Source organism: Balearica regulorum, chromosome 9 (assembly GCF_011004875.1).
Source record: "Balearica regulorum gibbericeps isolate bBalReg1 chromosome 9, bBalReg1.pri, whole genome shotgun sequence".
NCBI lineage: Eukaryota > Metazoa > Chordata > Aves > Gruiformes > Gruidae > Balearica > Balearica regulorum.
The window spans coordinates 1,056,532-1,083,019 of record NC_046192.1 but is presented as its reverse complement, the minus strand read 5'-3'; the positions used below and the strand labels follow the sequence as shown (position 1 = coordinate 1,083,019).

The 26,488-nt window shown below is 52.4% G+C and overlaps 1 protein-coding gene across 2 annotated transcripts in view; it reads left to right on the top strand.

The window, feature by feature from the left end:
* Positions 1-3,807: 3,807 nt before the first annotated feature.
* The window catches only part of SLCO2A1 (solute carrier organic anion transporter family member 2A1), a 29,370-nt gene continuing 6,689 nt past the window's right edge, over positions 3,808-26,488 (top strand). Inside the window, exons 1-6 of one of the 2 annotated variants that reach the window (XM_075760708.1) lie at positions 3,808-4,028; positions 15,884-16,021; positions 18,042-18,204; positions 22,344-22,559; positions 24,346-24,444; positions 26,056-26,189. In XM_075760708.1, the coding sequence (XP_075616823.1) occupies positions 3,939-4,028; positions 15,884-16,021; positions 18,042-18,204; positions 22,344-22,559; positions 24,346-24,444; positions 26,056-26,189 (840 nt within the window). In that variant the 5' untranslated portion in view covers positions 3,808-3,938. The remainder of the gene's footprint in view (positions 4,029-15,883; positions 16,022-18,041; positions 18,205-22,343; positions 22,560-24,345; positions 24,445-26,055; positions 26,190-26,488) is intronic. The other variant, XM_075760709.1, reaches the window with a different exon arrangement.

The following is a 26,488-nucleotide window of genomic DNA, read 5'->3' as shown; positions in this document are numbered from 1 at the left end:
GAAATTAAATACTGATGCAAAAGTCCAAGTCTCAGTCCTACGTGACTGATAGGCAGGCTGCTGGGAAAGAAGCACCTTCCTTTAAGAAGCATCTGCTGGTCCAGCTTCAAACGTAGCGGGGACTGTCCTAGCATGCATGCATAGCACAGCAGGAAATCATCTTCTGTGCTGGGATGCAGCGGCTCTTCATCTAGTAACAAGTCTTCCCAGGGGCCAGGAAGATCTTCCCAGTTAAGTCCCAGTTGGACTTGATGATCCTTATATGGGTCCCTTCCAACTTGAGATATTCTACAATTCAGTGTGGTGGGTACGCATCGCCTTTTAAAGACCAGCGGGCAAATCATTGAGAAGAATAGGTTTGGGATACCGTGGAGGAAAACTGAGATGCTTCAGTCCCCGAAAGATTGAAACCAGGTGGTAAAGCGGAGCTAGTCTGGTCCTCACCCCAAGAAAGCATCAACCCACTGCTTGGTAAAAAGAAGTAAGGAGGATGATGTGGGGAAAGAGAAGAGCTGTGGTCATGTTGAAAGAGTTTGACTCAACCTCCTTCCCAGCAGAAGAAAAGCAGCTTTTGAGGGCTCTGCTGTTCTGCAGATAAGTTGAGCATCCCCTGGTAGCAAAGAAGGACCTGTCTCAGTTCCTGCATAGATACACCGGTGTCAGTTTGGTCAGTTCACCCATGGGAAACATGCCTGGTGGGCAGGTTTCAATTGATGGCTTGCTTTGGGTGAGGGGAAATGGCAGGGTAGAGGTTGAACCGGTGGTGTACCTGGAGATCTGTGGGCCTGATTCAGCTTTGCTGGTTGAAGTAGCACTGCTTCCCGCTCAGTTAGCGGCAGTGAGGTCTTCTCCTTCCAGCCGCTGTCTTGGCCAGGGGAGCGTGACTGCTGCAGGAGGAACTCATTTCAAAGGCTGAGAGAGAAATGCAGCCCCAGGAGCCGTGTAAAACGAACCAAACCCAGTCAACGTGTGATCTTTCCTGCCAGGCACTTAACATCAATCATATCGCCCTAACAAAGCACGACGAGACGAATTTGAAACCAAACTCCCCTCCCCTTGTCAACGCTGCCATAAATCACGTTCCTCCTGTGCATTTGTCTGCAGGCCGAACCGTTCCTTGCCAAGGCTGTAACCCTGCAGGAATGAAAATGCAGCGGAGAATCCTCAAAAAGAGGCAAGAGTCCTATTTTTCTCATGCACATCTCGTTTTGCTGCTCCTGTTGCACAATCAGTTGTCTAAGGTCCTTAATTTAAAAGCATTGTTGTTGAAAGGAAGCTCTAGCTTGTATCTAGGAGCTGAATATGTGTCCAAGGGCTGGAATTTCTCTTCTAGCAGGTTAAAGGCTTGGGAGATGTCAGCAGGGCTCTCCGATGCTCCCATCTAGGTGGACAGAACCTGCTCAGAATAGCCCTTTGCTTCTGCTGCAAGATAAAGCAGCACACCAGGTACTGGATGTGTCCTTAAATTGTGCCTGCCTTTAATAGCTGAAACCACTATGACTGGACTTTTAAATTTAGAATCGTCAGCTTTTATTGTATTATTTACTATAGCTAAGATAAGCTGCCAAGGCTTGGGCAATGCTCTTTCCTTGGGAAAAATGATCACTGGAAGCTTATTCCTGGGAGAGTAGACCAAGGCACTTCATGGCGTGGGTCAGCAAGGTGCGCAGCCCCATGGGGAGGTCCCCAGCGCTGCCAGCGGCTCACAGCTGGGTGTGAAGCGGGTGTTTTTCTTGCTTTAAGTATTGCAAGAGCTGCAGGTTGAGAAATACAACAGCAGCGTGGGTTGCCGCCGTGATTTCTTCCTGCCCTCCAGCAAATCAGCCCTGCTGGGGCATCCCTTTGTGTCTGAGATCTAGCAGGGGTTTGCTGGGGTGGTGGCTGGACCTGGGAAGCACCCTGCTGCCTGGGGACCTGGGTCCTTTGGATCGGAGCACATCAGAGGCCAGCCAGATGTGTGGTCAGTTCCCACCAAGGACCCACATCCCTGTGGGGCAGCGACGTCCAGATCACTGGGGTGTTTACCAGAAGTTGCACGCAGAGTGACACGATTCCCTTTTGAATCACCGCAGCCTTTTGCTTCCTCTTGTAGGGGTTATTAACCCCATCGGCACGGGGTTCCCAACCCCATCCATCGGATGCGGCATCGGGGTGGGGCCATTTCTGCCCGCTGCCAGGCAGGGCACGGGCTTGTCAGGCATCATGCCTCTTCCCTGGTACGTTTTGCTGCGTGGAGACAAATTTGTAAGGAAAAGCTGAAGTTAGAGGCCAAAACAGCTGCTGCATGGAGGTGGTTGTTATAACAAAGTCAGCGTCACAGGTGTCTGCAGAATAAACTGAAAAGACAGGGCCGTTAGCGAGCGGGTCAGGCATTGCCTGGAAAATGAGCTCAGCGGCACGTCAGGCTCACGGGGAGGATGGGAGATAAGCAGAGGAGATGTTGGTTTGCTTGAGCTTTTGTACCGGCGAGGCTGACACTCTCTTGCCATGGAATGGCAGATAAAAGGGCTTGGCTAACTCTGACGGGGGAAAGGGCTCTCACCATGTTGCCTCCTGACCCCAGATCTAGCAAATTCGGGGATGGGAGTGGAAAAGAGAGATGGGAGAACCGGATGCATTTTTTTTCCCCACCCACAGAGCAGTGATACCCGCCTGTCCCTGCAAGCGGTGCTCCTGGGGCAGGGTTAGGAAATCGGGAAGCTGACAGCCAAAAGTAGCTCTTTTTATCTTAGCAACGCTAATTTTCCACGTCGTTTTCAAGCCCAGACCAGTGCTGGACCCCGAAGATCCTGACCTGAGGGTCCTCTCGCAGGACGTCCTGGGCGAGGCGGGAGGAAGGGAGCGCCCAGGGAGCCTCTCCCATGGGTGCAATACACCCTCTCGTGGCCAGCGGCCACGGTGGGTGCCCGGGCAGGACGTGGGTGCTGGTGGGTGCTCGCTGAGCGGGGGTCAGCTCCTCGGCATCGTACCAGGACGTACATAGGGACCTGCCAGCCCTCCCATAGGGAAAGTGTTCAGGAGCTGGGATTTGGTTTCTCCAGGCTCAGGGCACCCACCATTTCCCACGGGGTCCCCCCACCTCTCTCCCCCCCTGCTTTATGCAGGGAAAGGCAATAATTTTGACAAAATAGCTGAAGTTGTCTTCCCCTCAACTGGGATCAACCTGCTCTTTTCTCTCTGACACTTTTCCTCCCTGTGAGGAACCTGCAAAATAAATCAGTACTTTGCATAAACAAAGCCCCAGAGAGATATTAGTAAAAAAAACAGTGCTCAGGACCTTCACAAACGCAGTTATTTCCACAAGAGAAAAGCAGAAGTGGTGGTGTTTGGGTTTTTTTTCTCTGTAAGCCCTTACCCCAGGGAGGAATTTCTCCATCTGGCCACCCAATTTCCCCCCTCCCACCACCTGGAAGCCAAATCTGTTTGCTGAAAGGTGCCTCCCCTTCCTCTCACCCCTTCGCGGAGGGGGGATGACCTGAATTAAAACTCCAGTCGTTTTCCACGTGGGAAGGCTGCATTGCCGGTGCCGTGTCCCGCAGTCTTGGACACGAGGATAGCAGAGGGGAGCTGCTGCAGGGACGAGCAGCAGGTCGGGGTGCTGGATGTCCCCCACGGGTGGGCAAGCATCGTCGCACTGTCGCGGTCCCCATCCCCAAACCATCCAGGGCTCGCTCCCACCTGCTCCCTCTGAGCTGGCGTTGGCTTCCTGTGACTTTAAAGTTCCCTCCGCATAAAGGAAAAGAGGGAGGAGAAAGGGTTTCATCATCGCTCCCGAGAGCAGACTTATAAAAACTTTGCGCTCAGGCTGCCTGCCTCACTCGCAGGCTTGGAGGATTTTCGGCACGGACCGTGCGTGCTGCCGGCAGTGGGACAGGCCGGAGAGGGACGGGACCCCACACGCAGCCCGGCTATTTGGGGCTCCCTGGGAAGTCCCCAAGATGGGAGTCCACCCCGAAGCCGGCAAGTCCCCAGTTGATGTCCCCAAAAAATCTGGCACCTGCTCCCGGAGTATCTTCTGCAACATCAAGGTAAGGAGTGGTGCCCTGGCAGGGATGCGCTGATTCCCCGCCGGGGAGGGAGGAGGAGGAGGATGCTTGTGCAGCAAGCAACCCCAGCCCAGGGGTCCCCACATCCCCAACACAAACCGCCAGCAAAATGAGGGGTGTTTGCTAAGATGCAGAATTTGAAACTCAGCTCCTCGGGCAGTCCTGGGTAACGCCGCTGAGGTCTGTCCCGCTCAGCCCATGGGAAGGGCTGGGAGGCTCGGTGGGTTTCGGAGTGGTACCCTGCACATCGCGCGGGTGTTACGTCCCATGGAAGCAGCGTGGGCAGCTCTCCGTGGGCTGCGGAGCTTACCCACGGTGTCCGGTACACAGTGTGCTGCCGCTTAGGGAATGATTAACCACATCCTGGTGCGAAAAGAAAACACTGCCCTATAATAACACTGATTTGCTTTAAAAACCTTGGTGAGCAGGGCATTTTGAGTGACAGAAGCAATATCTCGGTGGGTTGAAGTGGGTTTTCTGGTCTCGGCTGCCCAGTTACTCACCTGCCCCTACTAGCAAGACGAGAGCTGTCATCCTAAAGCCAGTCCCTGCCTGAGCTTCAGGCTCTTGAGCTGCCTGTCTGCGTGCGAAAACACCAGCCGCGCTGGCCGCCTCTGGCATTTTAAACCCTGCTAACCATCCTGCTTTTACGCCACCCCTCACCCCATTGTTTTTTTGGACCATTTTTGGATGGGCACCAAGGCTGCTGCACGTGCTGGTTCCCGTCCCTGGGACCTCTGCCTGCCTTCCCCAGGGTTTCCCTGGGTGCCGGGGGGGATTTTCGTGCCTCGCTTGGCAGCATGTCCGCACGTCGGCATCCGAAGCAGCCGGGTGCAGTTTTGGGGGACGATGCCTCCCAGCAGCAGCTGCCCACAGGCAGAGCAGCTTTGGGCGCGTGACGGGGGCCACCGGCTGGCAGGACCCCCTCTTGCACCGGCGCTGCCGGTCGTGCCTGGGGCCGAGGTGTGATTTCCCACGTGTTATTGAATATCAGAGTGTGGTTTTGGGTCGACAGCAGTGCTGCGAGGAGGCGTTTGTCAGCACTTCCCAGCTAAGCATGTTTTCGGGAGCATGCAGCATCGTGGTCCAGGATGGGTTTGGGTTTTTTATTTGCCACCCATCTTCCCTCACCCCGCATGGAGGATGGTCCTGCCTGCTCCTCTTTGGGCTGTGCTTGCTTGGGATCAGTTTCTGGGGAGCAAACATTGGTTTCTGAGGAGCTTGCTCCCCAGGCTGGCCCCAGCATCTCTGGGTGCCGTGGGACTGTTCCAAACAGGCTGCTCTCCAGAGCAGCATGGTGGGTCAAACAGCAAAGGTTTGGGCTTGCTGGGGCCAGCAGGTGATATGGAGGGGGCTCCCAGGGACAGAGTCATCATCCCAGATGATGTCTTCCAGTCCTGCATCCCTGGAGGTCCCCACTGCCCGGGCTCTGCCCCACTGCCCTGATGGCCCCTTCTGGCTGCGAGCCCCAGGAGAAAGAGCTTGAGATGACCCTGGGTAATTTAGAGCTGCCTCTGGAGAGGACTGGTGACCTGACCCTCCTCTGGTAGAGGTGCAGAAGGTGGCCCTAACCCCCTCCAGGTTGCTCCGATAATGACCATGGCTTGGGGTGAGTAACGTCACCCAAAACCAGAGCCCTTCTTGCAGTTCATGCTCTTTTTCTGGAAATATGCACAGCTCCCTTCAGCTGCCTGCTTGCAAAAATATCCTGGAACTGAAAAAACATTGCCAAACTCGATGGGTTTTGGAGGGAGAGATGGGGCTGCAGCACCCAGTGTGACAGCCGCGTGTGGGACCACGTGCAGAGTGACCCCAGGAGCAGGAGATGCCACCGGAGACCCCCAACCTCCTGCCTGCCCTGGCTGGTGCGAATACAGCTGCACTGAGGGAAAACCAGCATGGGAAAAGAAGCACTTTTTTTTTTTTTTTTTTTAATAGTCAACAGGTTTTTTTTCTAAATCAAGGGAAACCAGCCCTCAGTTTAGCGTGGCCCAATGCCGGCAGTGTGTGAGCACACTAAGGAACAGTTTGAGCTCTGTCAAAACATGCTTGTTGGCATCAGAAGGATGATAGGTACCAACTGGGATGGTGGGGAGTCAGGACACCCATCCCTTGGGTGAAAAGTTCTTGCTTTTGGGAGAAAATGTATATAAATTGATAAGCAATGACACCCCCCACTCTTTCCTGACCTGTTTGCTCTCCCTGTGCCATGACATTTCTGTAAAAAACATATGTATGTTAAAAAAATAAACTGCTTCAAGGTAGGAAAGCACTAGCCTGTGTGCAGTTGTCAATCCTCTCAGCCCCCCCCAAAATCAAAGTGTCACAACTGACTTTCCAGGCTTGGGATGTTCTTTTGTTGTGAATGGGTTGTCAGAGGGCACGGCATACAGTAAGCATCGCAGTTTATATGGCTTTATAGCTCTTGTTTGTACAAGAAGCTATTGGTGCTGTGAATAATGTATTATACAAAGTTTTTATCCAGCACCTAATTGTGTGGGAAGCTGCTAGCATCATCCCACACAAAGAAAAGTATTATAAAGGGGTTTAATTAACTAGATGCAGCATCCTCCTATAAGCAATGGTAATTTCTTGAGGGGAATAGTATTTCCAACACAAAAAATCCCCTAGCTGTAGCAGGCTCCAAGTCCTTGTCACAAAGCTCATATTTATTCCCTAAGGCTCACATACCACCGTCATTTTCAGAGTGCCTTTTGCAGGGCTGGGGCCAAAAATAACAAATTATTTTTTCTGTGCAAACCGCCTTGCTCCTCCATATTCCCTGCGATGGCGGACCACCCCCCACCCTCACCGGTTCCCATCGCTCTCGGGGTGTTTTTCAGCACCGGCCGCGTTGCTGCTGATGTTCGGAGGTATGGGAGCGTGATGGGCATCAGAGACGGAAAGGTGGGAAGCAGCGGTTTGAATGGTTCTGCAGGGATTTGAAGAGCGGGATGGGGACGGCAGCTCTGGGGGTGGACGGTACGGAGGCGCTGCTGGGGATGCAGCAGGACTGGTGCAGAAGCAGGGAGGGAGGCGATGCCCCGTGGATGTGGCCGCTGGCTCATACCCATGCTCTGACACAGCAGGCGTTTGCAGCTGATCTCTGCACCCTACGGGTACGTAGTTGGTGACGGTTCCTTGTTGCTGCTGTGGAAGTTACTACCTGTTATATGTGGGTATTAATGACTGTAGCTAATTCTGCAATTACACCAAACGACACCAAGGCTCTGTCTGCACTAATATTTAAGGGGACTGCCCGGCTCTGATATCAGCTACCATATCTCATAGCTGGAACCACTGTTGTTATATTTTTAGGTGCCCTCTCGGATGTGGCAGGGTCGCTTGAACTCCTCCAGAAGCTGGCTTTTTGTCTTGAATCATCTTGAAGGGAGAAAGCAGAATGCAAAAGGCCTTCAGTTTTGGGGCTGGGAGGTTGCTGCTGAGCACTGTCCCCTACGAGAAGCCTAGAGCATCTCGGTAATCCCGTAGCGGTGGTGGAGATGGGTGATGATGAGCAGGGACAGACCCCTACTTTGAAGTTCACCAGAGCTTCTGGCAGTGCTGACTGGCACTGGGATTTTGGGGGCTGGCAGCTGTGCCACTTGGCAAATGCAGGATGAGGCCAACCCTCAGGGGGATGTCAGCACCCGGTGGCACTGGGGACACTGAGGACCTCACAGCCTGAAGGAGCAAAACAAGTTTGAAAGGTGGAGGAGAAGTGGATGGTTAGTCTTTTTGATGCCCATGCATGGCCATGGACCTCATCAATGTCCCCTGGTCCAGAGTCCTCACCGCTCTCTCCAATCATCATGCCCATGCCCATCTTGCCCTTCCAGACATCCGCTGAAAAATGTGCAGTGCCTCAGATGTTTTGGCTTCTTCACCTTTATTGTCTCTTTCGTGGTTTTGTGCTATTTTAATTGATAGCTAATTGCTTGTTCAGGATCCCCAGAAACATGACAAGGAGAGCTTTATCTCGTTACTTAGCCGAGTTGGACGGATTTCAGCTGGAAGAGTGCAGGGGAGCAGTGTTGGGCTTTTACCCTATGGACTGCCTGATGTGGAAAAGGAAGCAGGAGGAGAACGGAGTTCTTGTCACTTGTACATCAGCTGGAGAAAGTCCAGGGGGAGACTTAAAAGCTTTCGGGGCAGATTTAAATTGGGTGCTATATTGGAGCAGTCTCAGCATAAACCTGCCCGGTGCGGGGCAGGGAGGGGGTGGTATGGAAGGGTGTAGGAGAGGGGACAGCGAGGTCAGGAGGGGTCTGTGGGCTCTGGGAGTGTGATAAAGCTTTAAAGCATCCCAGGGTGAAGATGTTGGCCATTGCACGTCACATGCCCCCAGGAGTGGGGAGCTAAGGATGCCTTCTGCAGAAGAAACGGGAGCTGTGCCTTGGGGGTCTGAGGTCCCAACAGCATCAGGGCAAGGTTTTTGTTCCTTCCTTCCTTTAAAGAGTCTAAAGGAATTTGCTGAGAGGAGTGTATTCCAGAAGCCTGGAGATGTAACAGTTGTGCTCTTGTATCCTGTTGGAAAAGATTATGAATTGCTTTATTTAGCTGTTAGCAAGAATAGGAGATTCGTAAAGTCATGTGTCTGAAGACAGCACGGCTGTAGGTTTGGAGAGGGAAGCACCGCGAGAAGAAAGTCATTGATAATTAGGACCATTGGTTTAAGCAAGAAAATCAAAGGATATTCCAATATTGGACAGTGTGCAAGGAGAGATGGCGCATTGGATGAGCTTTTGTAGCAAAGAAGCAAGCAAGGTCCTTAGGACAAGTGGGGTGGCATGGGGAGAAGGACCCACTGTGCCTGGGGTCGCCCAGCATTCGTGGTGATGGTACTGGCAACGGAAAGCGAAGGATGGGTTTGGATGGATCCGACACAGTGTCTATGTCTGGTGTTGGTGGGATCAGGCTCCCAAAGGGAAGAACCGCCTGGCCTTCTCCAGCAACACCAGCAGCAGGGTCAGGAAAAGGATGGGGAAGAGCCAGATGGTAAAATGAGTTGGAAAGTTTAATGGGATCAAGGTCTAGGAGACATGAAACAAGATAATTTTATGAGGGGTGAGGTGGTTTAGTGCCCAAACACAACCAAGGAGTGGTCAGCGTAGATAAGATTATCACGAGCAAAATGGGAGAGGAGTGTCGCTGATAGGGAGCACGAGGCACGGCCAGGGCTGCAGGCATGAGAGAGGAGTGTTTACACACACTTGTGTGTCAGGGAAAACGAAGGCAAGCTGAAGCTACCTTCCAGGAAATCATGATCGCATCCTGATGCACCTTGGGAAATAATGAAAGAGCGAAGGCTCAACCACACAACCTACCTGCGTGCTCGGTCTAGTTGCAGGAAAAAAGAATTCTGCTTAACAATACGCATCGTATTTTGCGGGCAGGAGTATTTTCTCAGCAGCAGCTTGGGAAGCAGCAAACCCTCGCAGCTCGCATGCTGAGGGTCTGGTCTGGGGAACCCTCCCCAGCCAAAAACCTCCTTTCTTTCTGACATCTGCAACGCGCACCTGCACGTTAAGGCAGGGACGTGTTTTTACGTCGCCCGGAGCGCTCCCTCCGCAGCAACCGAGCAAAGCAGGGCTTGCACGGACCTTGCAAGGGCGTCAGGATGCGATGCAGGGAAATCCCACGTGTACATTCACTGCAAAAAGAGCAAACGTTGTCTTTGCACTTGACAACTGGGGGTTGTAAAGCGTGGATTACTCAGCAGTAGACAGTCACCATTGCGACTAATAATCTGGGTAGCGGCGTGCTTCAGACAATCCCTAAGCATTTTTATTTTTTTATTAGTTTATTTTTTGCAATGGAAATAAAATTTAGGAGCCAACTTCTGCCGTTGGACCGTGCCTAGTCTCAGAGGTTTTGTGCTAAGGGACATGCTGCATGGCAGGTATGTGGTTCCTTCTGTGGAAATGTTTTTTTGTTTTGTTTTGTTTTTTTTTAACATCTTTCATGGTGCTTTTTGATATACAAATCTAGGCAGCTGCATGTAGCAAAGAGATGCCAAGGAGGGATGTGTTTCCCCATACGTGTCCATATACTTTTCATTTCCAGCCAATATATTTCTTTTGGACTGAGTGATCTCAGCCATCATGCTGCAGGAGGATCTCCTAGTGTAGTGAGTGTTGATCATATACAAGCTCTAAAACAAACAATCTGTCTTCTCCCTGCCTATTAAAATTTTGGGGATATTCTTATTACTTCCTAAAGTTCCCCCCCTCCCCTTTCTTTTTTCCCCTTGGAAGCTCAGGAGAGTAAAGTGGAAGAAGCCTTCAGAGGTGGGCAGGTTGGGGTCTCCTGCTTTGGGTCATGACTTCCCGCTAAGGTCAAATGATTTTGCTTTGGCCCAAAATGCTGCTGTCATAGTCCTTTGCAGAGGGAAAGAGCTAACAGAGCACCCTTACTCCTAGTCCTTTCCACGCATTTACTCCAGCCAGATTCACTTCGCACCTTCCTGCAATGACTGCTCTTGGCCACGTCCTACCTCGGTGTCATCGTTCTGCTGGGAGCGGTTTGATAAGTTCTGCGAGGATCTACTCTCCTCTTTACAGCTCCCCAGGCAGCTTTTGCATCCATCTAACGAATTAAGCCCCGGCTCTTCCCATCCATGTTGCCAGCGGCGCTGCCCTGGGAAGGCTGTTGGGCACGGAGGTGAGCACCGGTGCGTGCACGTGAGAGCTGGAGCCGGGAGCTGCCAAGGCTCTGTCCTCGCAGGGTGAGCTGCACCCAACACTTCCACCACCGCCTGAAGCTGTGGAAGCGGAGCAAGGAATTAACCCTTAAGTCACCCCTCCAGGTGGCAGAGAGGAAGGGGCAGTGGCCGTGCCGTGCGTAGCAGCGTCTTCCCAAGCCCCCACGTCCCTGCAGAACAGAGCCAGGCTCCTACCGGGACAAGTCTCCTGGATGCTCCATAGAGGCAGTTCACTCTGTTGAAATAAAAAGTAACCTTGTATTTTTTTTACCTGGCCTTGACTCTGACCCATGTGCAACACGTGCATGCTGAGGTTATCAAGAATTTCATGTTTGGGGGGGGGGGGGGGGGGTTGTGTATTTAACTTAACTTGCCAAGCACTTTATTGCCTGCCGTGGTGACCGAGGGATGCTGCCCCCTCTTACAAAACTGCCCACCTTTCATAATAGGCTTTTCTAAAGTCCAGTCTCTGTGTACCTGTTTAAGGCCAGTGACAGTGCTGACAGTGCATTATCTTACATAAACAATATGGGAAGAGACACGAGATAAGGGAGCACAGCTTAGCCGACCCTGTATGTGACGTGGGGTGGTGCAAGCGCCGGCTGCCTACCAGCACTGCCCGCAGCAGCGGCTGCTCCCAGTGCACGCATCCAGCCCTGGGAGGAGCAACCTCCCTCTACCCCCAAGGACGCCCACCTCAAGGATGGGTTTGCTCCCTGTCTCTGGCTTCCTCATCCTGGTCTGCTTCATGGGTTCAGCACGAGGCTGGGAGCCCCCTTTCTCCTCCCAGAGCCTTATTTTGTCCCCTGTGGGCTTCGGGGAAGTGGAAAGGGCGTGAGTGGGTCTTTTGAGGTGGCTGCAAGGGCTGAAACGCCATCTCAGACATCTCCTAGGAGTGCACCAGCTGCCATGGCCATACCTGGCACCCCATGGGGCTGTCTTGGTGCCAGTGTAGGATCTCAGCCTTGCTGCCACATCCTCATGCCCGGGGGCTGCCTGCAGCCCAGCCTGCCCCCTCCTCAGCCCCACCAGCCCTCCAGGTTGAGTATTTGTTGAAGACGTCTCCTCTGAAGGAGGTTTGGGTTGGGATTGACCGGATAGCTGCCAGCTCTCTGCTTTGAACCGGAGAAGTGCTGTCCAGACCACGGAGGGACCAGTCCCCTCCCTTCCCTGCAACGCGGTGGGTTTCTCTTCCTTCCAAAAAAGCATTGCCCTGGGAGGTGCTAGTCCCCACGAACTGGGTGGGGGGGAGCAGCGTGCCTGCGAGGGACCTTCCCCCAGGCGTTTGCTTCCCTTTAAAATGAAGTTCTCCTTGGCAAGGAGTCAAGTGTCTTGTGTAAACAGCCTGGAGTCAGGATCGCTCAGGCGCTCCGAAGGAAGCGTAGGGATGATTAGGAGGGGATGGGGGGGGGGGGTGTGGGTGGGTGGGTGGGTGTGCGGGTGCATGTGGGTGCACGCCTTTGGCTTTTCCGTGCTGCTCCCTGGCTGCCTGTGATTGCTGCTTGCCTGCAGCTCCAAAAATGCACCAGGCTCTGATGGGAGCATCTGCTCCGGTGGGCCAGCACTGCACATGCAGAGGAGTGTCCCCAACTCCTTCACCTCCCACCATGCCCTCGCCTTCAGTGCCGTTGTGCCTGCTTTGCGTCAGCGAAATCTCCCTTCAAATGAGCGTGGCTCTTCTTTAAAACCTCCTTCTTCGTTAAGTGTAATGTAAGACGGATGATGTCTGGCTCTGTCCCCTCCTGGGGTTGCTCAGCGGGTGCACAGGGCCAGGGCAGCACATCTGGTGCTCTCTGCAGCTGGAAGGGACCGGGTCAGTGCTGGTTTCCATGGACTGGCAGATTGTGGGTGGTCAACGTGAACGTGTGGGGATGGGGACCCATGGGGAGAGGGACAGGGATGGGAGAGACCCATGAGGAGCTGCGAGGGGACATGGGAGAGTGGTGCCCTTCATCTCCTCCAGCTTCAGAGTTCTGCTCTTCCCAGCTAGAGCATCTTGGCTGGTGCCAAGGTCAGGCAGTACACAGGCTCTTTTTGGGGGGAGCCCTGCAAGTAAGCCCCTCTCCCAGCTATTTGCACTCAGAGCCTTCAAGGTTTGGGCTATCATTATTTTAATTAGAACTGAATCTGCTGAATGCAGGGGAAGTCTTAAATCAGGCACATCTCTTACCTCCAGACAGTCGAAGCACGTCTGGCAAAGCCAAGCTCCAGCTGCACAAGTCCTGGAGCAAAGGTTGTTTTGCTTTGCTCTGACTGTTTTGGGTGGCAGCTTCTTCCCAAGAAAAAAAAAATAAAAAAAAAATATCCTCTGCCCTTCCTCTGGGCTCTCCACATCCAAGGGATGAGGCTGCTGCGTGGTTTCAGCACCAGCAGCACCTCGGGGCAGGATCGGGTCCCCTGAGCATCCCTCCTGTTCTTCTGCCTTCCCTGCTCACCCTGCTCACAGGAGCCTGGCTAGAAGGACTCATGGGTGGGGGGGAGCAGTCACACCCCAAAGTCTTTCTCTCCCCTCGTCGGTTCTCCAGCTGCATTTCCCCCACCTTGCCCTCCCTCAGGGCAGGCAGCCCCAGCTCGCTCCCAGGCATCTCAGGATCCACAGCCCCATTTTGTCCGTCCCCAGGTTACCACCAAACCCGTAAACCCATCTCAGCCATCCCCTGCCAGCTCTGCCTTTTCCTGCCTGCCCTCTCTGACCACAGCTTGTCCCTCTCGCCTCCCGCCCTCCATCCTCTCATGAAGCACAGCCAGCGCTGGTTCTCCATGCTCCTTCCATACCTCGACCTCCTCCCCATCCCCTGCCAACCCCAGCGTTTCGGGGAGGCAGGCTGCCTCTCCTCCTCATCTTCCCTCCCCGCCAGCATCCTCTCTCTCCGCCATACTTCTCATCTCCCTGTCTGCCCTGGGACTAGGCTGACATTTGCTGTGCTAAATTCAGCCTCGGTGATCCACCCTCTTCCCTCCCCGTCGGTAAACAGCTTTGCTTCTCCAGCTAACGCCTCGCACCGGGAGAGCTCTCCCTCCAGCTGCTCTGCATCTTCAGCCCTCCGCTGTTTAGCCAGTGCTTCCTTATTCGAATGACTTCAATGGGGTCTGGCCAGAGCCGCGGGAACAAAAATTAATGTTCTCTGGCAACAAGATCTCCTCTCCGTTTCTCATCCCCGCAGGAGTCACCTCTCCACTCCAGACCGACCCGGCTGGACTAATGACATGGTGATCCCAGGTCAGGACTGGGGAAGGTGAAGGTGGTGGATCCAGGTTTCACCCACAGGACCGTGTGCTGGGATGGGCTTTTGAACATAGGAGTCGATAGCTGGAGGGCATAGAGGTCATTCTGCTTCAAGAGTTTACTTTCAGATGTTTCACTTCCACTTTGTCCCTGTCTGGGAGAGTTTCCCACGTTACACCCCACGTCGTTGCTCTGCGGCATTTTGTCAGGGCAAAATCCTGGGAGTTTGTCCTCTCCTGCTCAGCTCCCAAGGCAGCAGATGCCCGTCTGTTGCTAGCCCATCTCCTGACACCCCTCCGAGATGTGGCTGGGGAGTTCATGATGGCAGCTTGTCCCTGTGACCCTTCTTCCCTCTTTTTTCAGTGTTCACCTTTCTCCTACTTTCCTGTGGTCTCCAGGTTGTTCCCAGCCTGCTCTCACACTGCCAGGGCTCCATTTTCTCCTTTTCCTTCCTCTCTGTCCTCTTCTCATGCTGTCGGTCAGCATCTCTCCCATCTCTCATGCTTTTAGATACCCGGCTGTGTCTCCTGGCTGGTGCTACCCTCCCTCGCAGGAGAAGCTTCCCAAGAAGCCATCTTCTTGGCCATATTCTTCTACCCAAATTCTCTCGCAATTGCTCGACCTGGCTCCGCGTCCTCCTCTGCTCCCCAAAAAGCCACTCTACCCACCTACAGCATTTGCATCCTCTGTGTCAGGTGGACAATTTAGTTCTTTTTCTGGATTTTTTTTTTTGTTGGGTGTTGGGTTTTTTTTTTTCACACAATGGGTCAGGGCTTCTGGGTGCCACCGCCATTTCAAATAAATATTAATAATGTGTATTGCTGCTAGCAAAGGACATAAGGAATTTGTCAGCTCTGCAGTACCTTTGATCCCCCATTTATCATCTCGGGCTTCCCGCCGTTATCTTTGTGGGACACGCTTCCGGTATTCAGCAAATATTTGATTTCCTGTGAATTTAAATAAAAAAACCTTTTCCCTTTTTTTTTTTTTTTTAAATTATTTTAAAATACTTTTGGCACCGCGTGGATGCATTCCTTTCCAAGAAAAATAAAGGAAAACTGTTCTGACTAAATATAGATCAAAAGACACTTGTGAGCTGCCTCTTGCATCCCCGGCTGAGAGCGCTTTCCTCTCCCAGGCCACCCGGGTTCTTTCAACCACGTTTCTGCCCTGCCCCGTAAACTCCCTGTATTCCCTCCTCTGCTCCAGGCAGGCTCTGTCTCCACTCGGCTCGGTTTCTGGCTCGGCTCACGGCCTGGCTCCAGGGAAAGATGCTGTTTTTAGAATACTACAGAGGTCTTCCAGTAGTGAGGCTATATTGTGCATATTTTATCCTTTCCCTCTGGGGCTTTTAAAGCCCTTTTTCAAGTTTTTCTTGCAACACCCCTTGGAGCAGGTTCTGTTAATTGGCTTAATGCTGAGTGAATCCAAGGGGCTGACAGGAAATACTGGATCTCAGGTAGCCTAAACCAGCACGGCTCCCTTTCAGCTGCGGCACTGACGTGGTCTCAGGAGCATCTACCTGCCTCGTTTATGATCGTACAACTCCCAGTGCAATGGGTTCCCCTCGGGTTGGAGGGTTGTTCTTGAGGGTTGCACAAGGGTTGCCGCAGTGCAAATACCAACGATTATTAATAACGATGAAGCGGAGGAAAGATAAAAACAGAGCTCCCTGTCCTCTCTTCTGAACACTGCATCGCTCATTTTGCAAAGCTAAGTTAATCGGGGACCCAGGACTGAGCCCTTCAGTAGATCTGTTGAACGTCAGAGACACAGCCGTGTTGGCCAACTTGACCCCACGTGCTATGACTCTCAAATCCCTCACACAGGATGTGGTCTCCAGCAGTTACACAGCAGCAGGGCAGTAACTGGGTATTAACCGGGATGGCACTTTTGTTTTGCCCGCAGGTGTTTGTGCTGTGCCATGGGCTTCTCCAGCTCTCCCAGCTCCTCTACAGCGCCAACTTCAAGAGCAGCCTCACCACCATTGAGAAGCGCTTTGGGCTCTCCAGTCTCTCTTCGGGTTTCATCTCAAGCTTGCACGAGGTAACTGGGTGAGACGCTTGTGCAGGGGACCCAAGCGGTGGCCAGAACGTGGGGGGACCTTCCCAGAATAGGGTCTCAGGGTTGTTCGCACTCAGTGCTTCCTTGGCCGTGCCCACATGTGCTGGATGAAGCATCTGTTGCCGTACACTTGGACCTCTCTTCACACTTCACTTCTGCTGTGCCGCATGCCGGGAGGTTGAACGTAGGGTTATGTGGTGAGGACATGGCCTTGGAGGGCAGCAGCAGAAAGCAGGTTGCTTCAGAAGAGACCACTCCACCCTGGGATGCCATACCATCTCCAGCAGAGATATGACTGAGAGACAGAAAACATGCAATACGATTCTTCTCACAGTTCTTACAGATTTTGCGAAGAAGAACATTTTATTACAAACAGTATCCACGTAACTACAGATCTGTGATCAAGTTCCAGTAAAAGTATCTGTTTTCATGCGTTTCTCATTGGCTTTAGGAATGACCCTGGACTGAGCCATTCCAAGCTTTCTCTGAAAGGAGACCTTGGCCAGCAGTCCCTCCAAGATCTAGCCTCTTTCTCCAGTGCTCCCAGCTCCTGATGGCCCTGTGGCAAAGGACTGACTTCCACTGGCATCGTATCGCTGAGCTGGCTGAGGATTTTCTCATGAAGACTTTCTAATCCCTTACTGCTCTGGAAAAAGTTTTCTAGTTCACATATTGTCATGAATTGTATCCTTTCTGGGAGCTCTTTGAGACCAACTAGGAAAAGACCTGCTGGCAGAGGCTTTCTTTTGATGGTGCAGACAAAGAAGAGCTTGGTGGCAGCCCATCTTGCATACAGCTGGTCTTCTCCCATGGGATCCTCCACCAAGAGGCTGAGCACTGGGAATGCTCCCAGGTCCTTGGGGAAGTAGACATCCAAGTCTTACCACAACCAGTACACATATCTGAAGTTAAACTGGTTCAAACTATTGAGACCATGAAGGACTTCCCACTGATTGTGACTACATCCAAACCATGCGAAGAAAGAGACCTAGTATGGCCAGCTGTAACACTGGTAATCCTGAACTGGCATTATGAAGCCCGGCAGCGTGTCCCACCACACAGCAGTGACACATCTGCGACCCATATGCTCCTCATCCACTAGAGAAATTACTTATGAGACTTAACGCTTGGAAAAGTAATACCAAAGCAAACATCATGCAGAGCAGTGTGTTACTGCAAGAATGTAAAGGGGGAAGGACTGGAACAGGACATATGCCATGCTGTTAAAGAATAACAGCTTGCAGACAACAGATCCATCTTTATTTTTCTGTTTTATGAGATAGTGCTTTGTGTGCTTTACTCCAGCTCTGTGTGAGCTCCCCTGCCTGCCCAGGACCACAATCTTTTCTCACTGACGGCTGCAGCATTTCCAAGAACAAAAACCACAGAGACAAACAAGGGAGTCCATGTAAAGTTAAATACAAACTGTTCTTAGCCATACATGCCGAGGTTAAAATAATGTTTAGCTTGTCCCAAGCTGACAAAGCTCATGTACTGGTAATTTTATGGTGTTCGTTTACTTGCCTAAGCTGCATGTTTTTATATCTTTTTAGCTCATCGTATCTCTAGTTGCAAATGTCCAGAGTCACAAACATTTGCAATGAGCTGGACTTTGTAGCTGGGCTGACATCTGCTTAGAGTCATGGGGATGGAGGCGATACGCTTCATTTGTTGCTGTATTTGGGGGGACCATTAGTTGATGCCACATCCTATGGGGTGGGGGGCATGTGAAGTCATCCATGGGAACAAGGGATGATGTGCAGATGTGGCAGAAGCCAAGCAGCTGGCCTGCTGGCTTTTGATGAGAAGGAAACGCTGACTTGCTGTGAATATGCAGGGTGAAGGGCTGTTCCCTTCCTACTCTTGGGGGGGTCAAACACCACCTGATAAGAGAGCTCTCCACCCACCCAGACACAGTCATGGGGAACCAGTTACAGGGCAGGGCTTGACTTCGTCCATGACGTCCTGTAACATTCTCCCCGTTTCGCTGTGCCCTTTCCAGATCGGCAACGTGGTCCTCATCATCTTCGTCAGCTACTTTGGCAGCCGAGTTCACCGCCCGCGGGTGATCGGCATGGGGGGGTTGCTGCTGGCGCTGGGAGCGTTCCTGGTTACCCTGCCCCACTTCCTATCAGACCCCTACGAATACACCACGCTTAGCACCGGTAAGTGCCACCACCCTTGCTGCTACGAGCTGCCCCAGCACAAATCCATCTCCATCTCTGGGCTGGGTTACACTCGCCTACCCAAACTGAGGGGTTGTATCCAGCACACACACAATTTAAACACGGTGTTTGGAGGGAAAGACTTCAGACAAGCAAGGCACTGTGCTTGTCCTGGCTCCTTTGGGAGCCCTAGCCGCACCTCTGGCAGTGAGTGTTGGCTGAGGCATCTCCAAGGTGGCCTGTGAGCCACAGAGCCAACCCAGTGGGACAAAACAATTTGTTTTGGGTTTTTCCCAGGGGGAATCCATCCTCAGTTCCTAGTCTGAATTTCCAGGAGCAGGCAGCCACAGAAATCTGCAGCAGGTGGTTTGTTTGGTGCAGAGCATGCTCATGCCAACACATACTCCTTCCAGGGCTGCTCCTGGTAACATGTGGAAGAAGGATGGACTTTACTTAAAATATGGCCAACAAGAACACGAGGAGCACTGTCCCTTGAATTTGATAATTTGACACCCTTTGAGTGGTTACTTAGTCATCCCATTCAAAAGAAAGCAATGGGAGACCCCCAGCTTGGACCACCTTATAACCTGTAATGGGGACACAGTCTCCTGGGGGCAAGAGACTTGCTATTTTAAGCCTGACCTCAGAACAGTTTTGCAACCCCTTCTGAATGCAAAAATGACATGTGGCATCCCTTCTGCCTCTTCCGGGCATGTCGTCTGAGCCACGGTTTTGGGTGCGGAGTGCTGTGGTCATGGTGAAGCACCTGAATTCCCCACAGATGCTCCTGGAGGCCTCCAGAGGGAGCAGTCTGTGCTTCAAGTTCAGCAGCCAGGATCTCTCCAGGCTTCCAGGACACCTCTCCATCCCATCAGTGCCCAAGGACCTTGCTGCAGGGCTGAGACCCCTGAGGTAGCCACCATCCCACACGGACGTGCTGCCCCAGGAGTGTTTGTTAGGAGGCTTCAGTGAGAGAGCACATCCTTCCACGTGGATGCTATAAAATATACTTGAAAAACTGTTTAACGAGCTTAATATGTGATTTTTTTAATATGCTGCTCTCCTGGGTGTGCACACCCATCTCTCTTCAGATCTCTAAGCACGCCGTGTCCCTGCTTTCTGCACGGGCGGTGTGTGTCCTTCCAACCTGCTCCTGAGCATCCTGGAAATAGGTTTGCTTTCTGTGGCATCAGAAGAGCCCCAGCTGCAGCTCTAAAGCTGCATCACCGGCTCGTGATGACTGCATTGTTATTAACGATGACATGTCATTTAGCTATCCAAAAAGCCAGCCAGGGAGAGAGTGTGAACAGAGAGCACTGCTGATGGGGCAGCAGATTTGGGGTAGAAGCCCTGGGATGCAGGAGATGCTGGTTCTGCTGCTGATGCCCTGTGTGACTGTGGACAAATCGCTTCACTTCTGGATAATTTGGGGCACTGGTGCATTTCCTGGCGGGGGTCAAAGGTTCTGCAGTACCTTGCCACTGAGGGTTTGTGCTTTTCTGAATGCTGAGCTGGGTTCATGCCAGAACAGTTCTTGCCATACCACTCTCATTTGGATGGCCCTTGTCTGCTCAAGCGGTTAACGGCTATGGCACTGCAGGTCAGTGCCACAAGCTCTGAGGACAAAGCAGTTCATCTGGCTGATAGGAAGGCTTGAAAAGTGCAGCCTTGACGTGTGTGCATCCAGCTAGGCTTTGACCTTCTCTTTTCTCCTGGTTTTTGTGGTGGCCTCACTGCAGGCAGCTGAGAGCTGCGGCAGCGCAAGGGAGAAGAGCAAATGCTCCCGCTGCAGCCTGGCTTCCCTGCAAGCAAATGCAGCTGATGGTTCACCTATAGCCCAAAGCATTTTGGAAAGGAGAGGAACGTTATCTTTGCTGGAGTCACGGAGGTGTTGCAGCATGAGAAGCAAGATCGTCTCACTGCTGCTGAGCATTGTGTGGGTGATAGAGAAGCGTTAAAATCTCCTGTCCCCAGGGCCTGTTCTGCTCGAGCCAGTAAGTCTTACGATCCACACTAAGGAGGGATACTGGTTTAACTGGGCAGGCTTTGGGAACAAGCTAGCACGTGCAACGACAGCTCCAGTTTCCGTGCAGAATGCAAGACGCAGAAGAGCCTGCGTTGCGTGCTACAAGGCTGGCTTCGGTCTTCCCAAAGCAACTTCAGCCCCTAAATCCTCGGGATGCCAATGAGCCTTAGCTTCCTCGGGGTTTGCCACCTCTGAAAACCCTCAGTCACCTCTGCTTCGTGCCGAGTCGCTCCCCACCGAGCCCGTGCCACCAAGGGGGATGTCAGATGGCGCAGGAGTGCCAGCTGGGGAAAGCCTGGCACCTCTGGTTAGAAAATGCCTTCTCGTGCAACGGCTTTGATCCCCATGCACGGTGTGTCAGCACGATCCTCTGGGCTCAGGGAGCCTTGGCTGTGCCCGGGGGGGGCTGCTGGGTGGCCTTAGGGCTCCCTTTAGTTAGGTCGTGACTTTGTCACAGCACAGCAGGATGCAAACGCCGGACGGGGAGCAAAGCACAGCAAGGACGGAGCCGCTCGCTGGTGCCCCTCTGCTCCCGCCAGATCCTCTGGTTTTGCTCTCCCACGTCAGCTCAGGGAAACCAGGCGCTGCCACGGCTGACCTGCCAGCCCAGATCCTGTGAAATGTTGTTAAAGATGATGGCCCAGCATGGGGCTGAGAGGGCGCCAGCGCTGACGCAGAAATAAGACGACCAGCTCTCTGCTGGCTCACAGCTGCCTCCCTGCTATTCAGCCTCCAACGTCTCCGTGGTTTTTGAGGCGGGTGGTTTGGAGAGTGGATCAGGCACCAGATGCCAAGCTTTCTGACAGCTTAAATTCACACGTCAGACTATGAACTGGTCAGGGTTTGGGACAGGGGCTGCTCTTACTGCAAAGGAAACAAGTCGAAGGAGCAGGTATCATCCTGCTCCCCTGCCCAGACCCATACGTGGCCCGGCATTTACAGCCCATGAAGATATTCCAGTCCTGGTTGGGGTTTTCAGGGCAGTCTTGAGCAGAGTGAAGACCTCCACATGTCCGGACGGTACAAAGAAATAAGGTCCTTGCTTTGGAAGGAGGTGGGCTGCTCCTGAGCGATGAGGGCAACGGAGATGCAGGGGCTGGGTGTCGTGCTCAGGGCAGCCAGAATCGCTCCCTGCCCCTGCTCGGGTACCACAAGTTTGCAAAGACCATTGGCATCGAAAATCCAGCCACGGATTAGGTTTGCCCTCATTAAACTGAGAGCAGCCTCACTCCACAGCATGCAGTCTGGCGCGAGAGGCTTCTGTGGCTCTCGCTTTTGCTGCGGTAAAATCTTTATTAGAAAAGGAGGCTCCTTCTGTCTGGCAACGTGGACCCTTCAGGCAACACGGCTTTGAATGGATTTATGTAAGGATTTTTGTGGTGACCTACTATTAGGAATGTGCTGCCACACTACGCCAATGAAAACCCTCAATCACCTGACAAATATTTGTTTTTGTTTTTGTGTCTGTTTGCTCAGAAGTGAAGAAAATCGAGCTATTACATTAACGAGAAAGATGTGATAGGAATGTTGAACCAATTACAAATAATAATAAAACATGAAAAGCCAGAGCGGGAAGAGCTAGCATTGAACGAGCAGAGCTTACTCTATTTGCTCCGTAACGCCTTCATTTTGCATAGAAACAAAAAAAAAAAAAGGGTTTTTCCATCCCTGAATAGGATGGAAATAGGCTTTTCCACTGGCTTTGACATTGTCTGTCCGAAGGCTTTTGTCAGTCGGCTGGGTCTGGCATTGCTGCAACTTTGATGGAGAGATTTTTGTCCTCTGCTGACAGCTCGAATGCCGCTCGCTGGAGCTGGGCTGCAGGGCTGACCCTTCGCAGGAGGAATTAATTGGCTACCATCTGCTCTGATCAGCTTGTCTTTAAAAGCTTGATAAAACTCACAGCCTGGTTGTTTGCTATGCTGTCCTCAGTATAATACCCAAAGGAAGGGAAAGCTGATGAGAACTGCTAAATAAAACGAGCAATCCATCCAAAATCCATCAGTGTGTGCCTACTCAGCAAAGTCGGAAGATTCCTGATATTTAGGGATTTAGTGTGGGAGGAGGCAGGGGATGTACCCAGCATTGTAATGCTCGTTCTTCTCCTTTTCAGGTAACAAAAGCCAGGTCCAGGCTGAACTCTGCTATGCAGAAAACAAGTTTGTGTGCCCAAACACCACCCAGGATCCTCAGAAGGAGGCCAGCAGCATATGGGCAATGATGGTCATTGCCCAGCTGCTGGCGGGAATCGGGACGGTTCCCATCCAGCCCTTCGGGATATCCTACGTAGACGACTTTGCAGAAGCAAACAATTCCCCGCTGTACGTTGGTAAGTGGGACGGTTGCTGTATATCGTTTTGCTTCCTCCAGACCTTAGAGGTAAGATGTAGAGGTGGTCGTCTGGAGAGGAACCTGGGGACATGGGTTGAGCAGCCAGTGGGACTCAGATGGGATCCTCACGCATTAAAAGGCCGGGCTGTCTCTCCCCTTGATAGTCAGCTGTTCTCTCTAGGGTTATATTTATGGTGTGGGTGTTAGGAAGCCAAAGAATCAGGGCAAGGAGATGAGATGGATGAGCTGGGGCTTCTCCCTTGTATCTCTGAGAACTTATGCCATCCGTGGGGGAAAGTGTAGTACGGAAACTTTCTCAGAGGCCACCTCCTGCTCCTATTGAGCATCGGTTGATCACGGTTTAACCAGAAGTATGACAGCCTGCAGGAGCCAATTAACCCAGGTTTTGCATCAAGGGTTCAAAATCAACACTTTTGCCATGGAATCGGTCCCTTCCTGATGGAGGCTCCCAGGCTCAGGAGGACTTCTTGATTGCAAAGAGATAGGTGCTGGCTTCCATGTTAAACAGCATTTTTTTCCCTGTGAATGGCAAAACCCATCTGGTGCTGGCCAGCCTACGTGAGCTTTGAGCTCAGTCCATGGGTTATTTAAAAACCCAATTCCTCCTGGTGCTGAACAATGTCTTTAAAGCAGCCAAAGGCATCAGAGTGATTTAGGAGTCGAAAGCGGATGTTCCAAAATAAGGTAAGCACTAGAGGAGAAGGAAAGCCTTCAGAATTAGACTCCCAAGGACAGGCTTTGGACAAGCACTGGAGTGCTTGGCAGGGTCTCCAGACCCACCCAGGCGTGCTTTGCTCCAGGCTCCTGCTGCTGCACCACCTAAGAGCTCTGCAGAAAGTAAACACCATCGCCCTGTGAGTCTTGTTTTGTTTTAGGTCTCAGCATCCTATAAAAGGGAACCCTACTGCCTATGTATGAGGTTAAATACTCCTCCTCTGAAGACCCTGCCCGTCAATACTTTGGTTTATGTTGTAGAAACAAAAGCACTGCCTTGCCTAATTGGAAAAAAAAAAAAACAACTTTTGAAATAAGAGCATAGTGGTGGGACCAGGTGCTTTCATACCCAGTATGCTCAAAGGCTCCAGACCAGCAAAATGCACAGAAATGGTCAATGCAGCTCAAGCAAACTGTCTCCTTTTGAACATCTTAAGAAGGCTGTGCAAAGAGTTTCCTTCAGGGAGGAAACTTGAATCCTTTTATTCCGAATAAGCTGAAAGGAAATATTTTGACCTTACAGGTTAGGTCCAAGTTATCTATTTTTCAAATGGGACAGTTCAGCTGAACTGAGGGTGATCTGCTGACCTCTGTGCCCTCAGCATCTTTCACCTCCCCTGAAGTTTGCACCAAATGTTTTTGGTCGCTTTGTTTCCTTGGCCTCCTGTGGGAGATTAAGGTCTCCGTCACCTGCAGGAGCTCCGTCATCCTGCTGCTCTCTGGAGTCCCCCCTTTGTCACAGTGAATCATGGATATTCATGGTGTAGCTCACAACTTTTGGCACATCGGCAGAGCCTTGATTGCAGCAGAGCAGAGGGATTTTTTCTGCAGGCAGCTGCCTGCCCTCCTCCTAATCCTGTTAGATAAACACCACGTTCAGTGTCTGAGCAATGGGGATCTTCTCATCATCTGCTGTTTGATAAAAGATGGTTTCTCTCCTCTGCATGTTGTAACACCATGCCTGCCTCACATGGGAAGACAAAAGCCATATCTGCGTTGAAGCTACTGTTCCCTGCTCTCACTGGCTCTCTCTTGCTTCCTTCTTTCAGCCATCCTCTTTGCCATCGCCGTGTTTGGCCCTGCTTTTGGATACTTGCTGGGCTCTGTGGTGCTGCGGCTCTTCGTGGATATTGGAAGAGTTGACCTTGGTGAGTATTTCTCAAGTCCTCAAGCGATGGTCCTCCTAAAAGCCTTCTGTGAGTCAGAAGGTCACTCTGCCATGAAGCCACCAGTGCCGTGACCCTCAAAACCCACCCCCCTGGAGACACCTGACCTGGAATAACACCCCCAGCACTCCATGTCCCTGTGAGGAAGGCTACAGATTGTCCTGAAGCCACCACTGAAGCAGAGCTCTGCGGCAGTGACATTTCAATGTTCTTACTCATGGTGCTGCATCAGTGGTCATTGGTGGGGTCTGCCCACTGCCACCACACTGAAGAAGTATCACACTACTCCAGCATGGTGGTGGAGAGGAGCAAGGACATCTGAAGCATCCAGGGATGGAGAAGACAACCACAGGGCAACCGTTGCCTTGTGGGTACACGGGAAGGCTCGAGTCTGCTCATCCTCCCCACCACCCTTCACCAGCATCTGCAGGGAGCAGGACCAAGCCAATGCCAATGCAGGGTTTATTTTTTTTATCTGCGGTGTTTGCTTATTATTTCTGGTAACTTAATCACTAAAGAATTCTCCCTAGCTCCCTCATTAATGTGGCTTTTCCTGTGTTTCCTTAGAGAGATCAGAGCTCGCCTGACATTTTTGTCCGGTGCCTGATAAGAATAATAAATGAACCTGGGGCAGGAAACGGCAAAAAGCCTTGGCTCACTCCCCGCGGCGGCAGACGGATTTAGCAGCCTCTGCCTGGTCGCTCCGTGATGACGTCCAAGCTCCGGAGTGGAGTGGTCCTGTTTGGGGAAGCAGGGCGATTGTTTCGGTGGGGTGTGGGCTCCTCTCCTGCCGCACCCTGGCACGGGGCTCCCACCCGGAGCTGGTTCCTTTCCCAGCCGCAACGTCCCAGCGATGGGGAGATGAGGTCCCCATGCCAAGCCAAGCAATCTGTCAACCTCCCGTGAGCATCGCTTGGCCCAGCCGAAGGATGTCTGCGCTGGAGACGGAGCGGCTCTCACCTTCTCCTCCTTTTTCCGGAGAAGGCGCCCAGAGTTTCATCCACTCGGAAACCAGGGCCATTAACAGCGCTCTTCTGCCGGCACGGGTCCTTCCCTTGGTCTTTGCAAGCAGAGAGTGACCAAGCCTGGAACAATGGGAGAGCAATTTTTTCCAGGAAAGCGTCTGTGCCTTTTCCCGGTCCCTGTCTCAGCTCGGCATCCCTGGCAGGCACCGTGGCCGAAACCCCCTGTATGTCCCAGGCAGAGGAGGATGGAGTCGGGCCCCCGTAACGGCCGCCTTGCTGGCTGGCTCGGCAGGGAAGGGTTGAACCTCTGCCATCAGCATACTTCCATGCTGACTAAATCCATCCTACGGTCATCTGGGAAGCTCGGCGCAGTTTGGATGGGGAAATGCGGTGCAGGGTCCTGGCCAGGGGAAAGGAGGTCAAACATGACCAGGGCTGGTCTTGCTACCAATGCTGGTGGGATCTCCCACCCTCATTCACTTACTCTTCCATGCCAGCAGAGAGAACCTTGGACTGTGCCCACATGGACCCTTCATGCTCCACCGGTCCATATTTCCATCGACATTTGCCCCTGTCACCCTTAGACGTGCAGGAGCAGAGCTCTTACGATGGATCTTGTGTCTTGCAGCGACAGTGGCCCTGACACCGAGGGACCAGCGGTGGATTGGAGCCTGGTGGCTGGGACTGCTGATCTCCTCAGGCTGCTTGGTGCTCACGTCCATTCCTTATTTCTTTTTCCCTCGGTACATGCTGAAAGGAGAGGTGAGACCTCATCTCCAGAGAGCCAGAACATCTTGGTGCCAGGGCTGCCCTCAGGGAGGGAATACCTGTTCCCCGGAGGAGAAGGGTGGGAGGGAGGAAGGGAGACCAGCAACCCTTCTCAGATGTGGTTACAACTTCTCACAAGGCAAAGTCTTCCAAACAAGCTCTGTGCCTCTAACATGTGAAGGACCAGACCCTTCACTGCCTCACCATTAGCTGGAAAGCCAGAACCACCGCAGCTCAGCAGACCAAAACTAGACCTCATGCCCTTCCTTCTAGCTGCATCGACAGCATCTGCT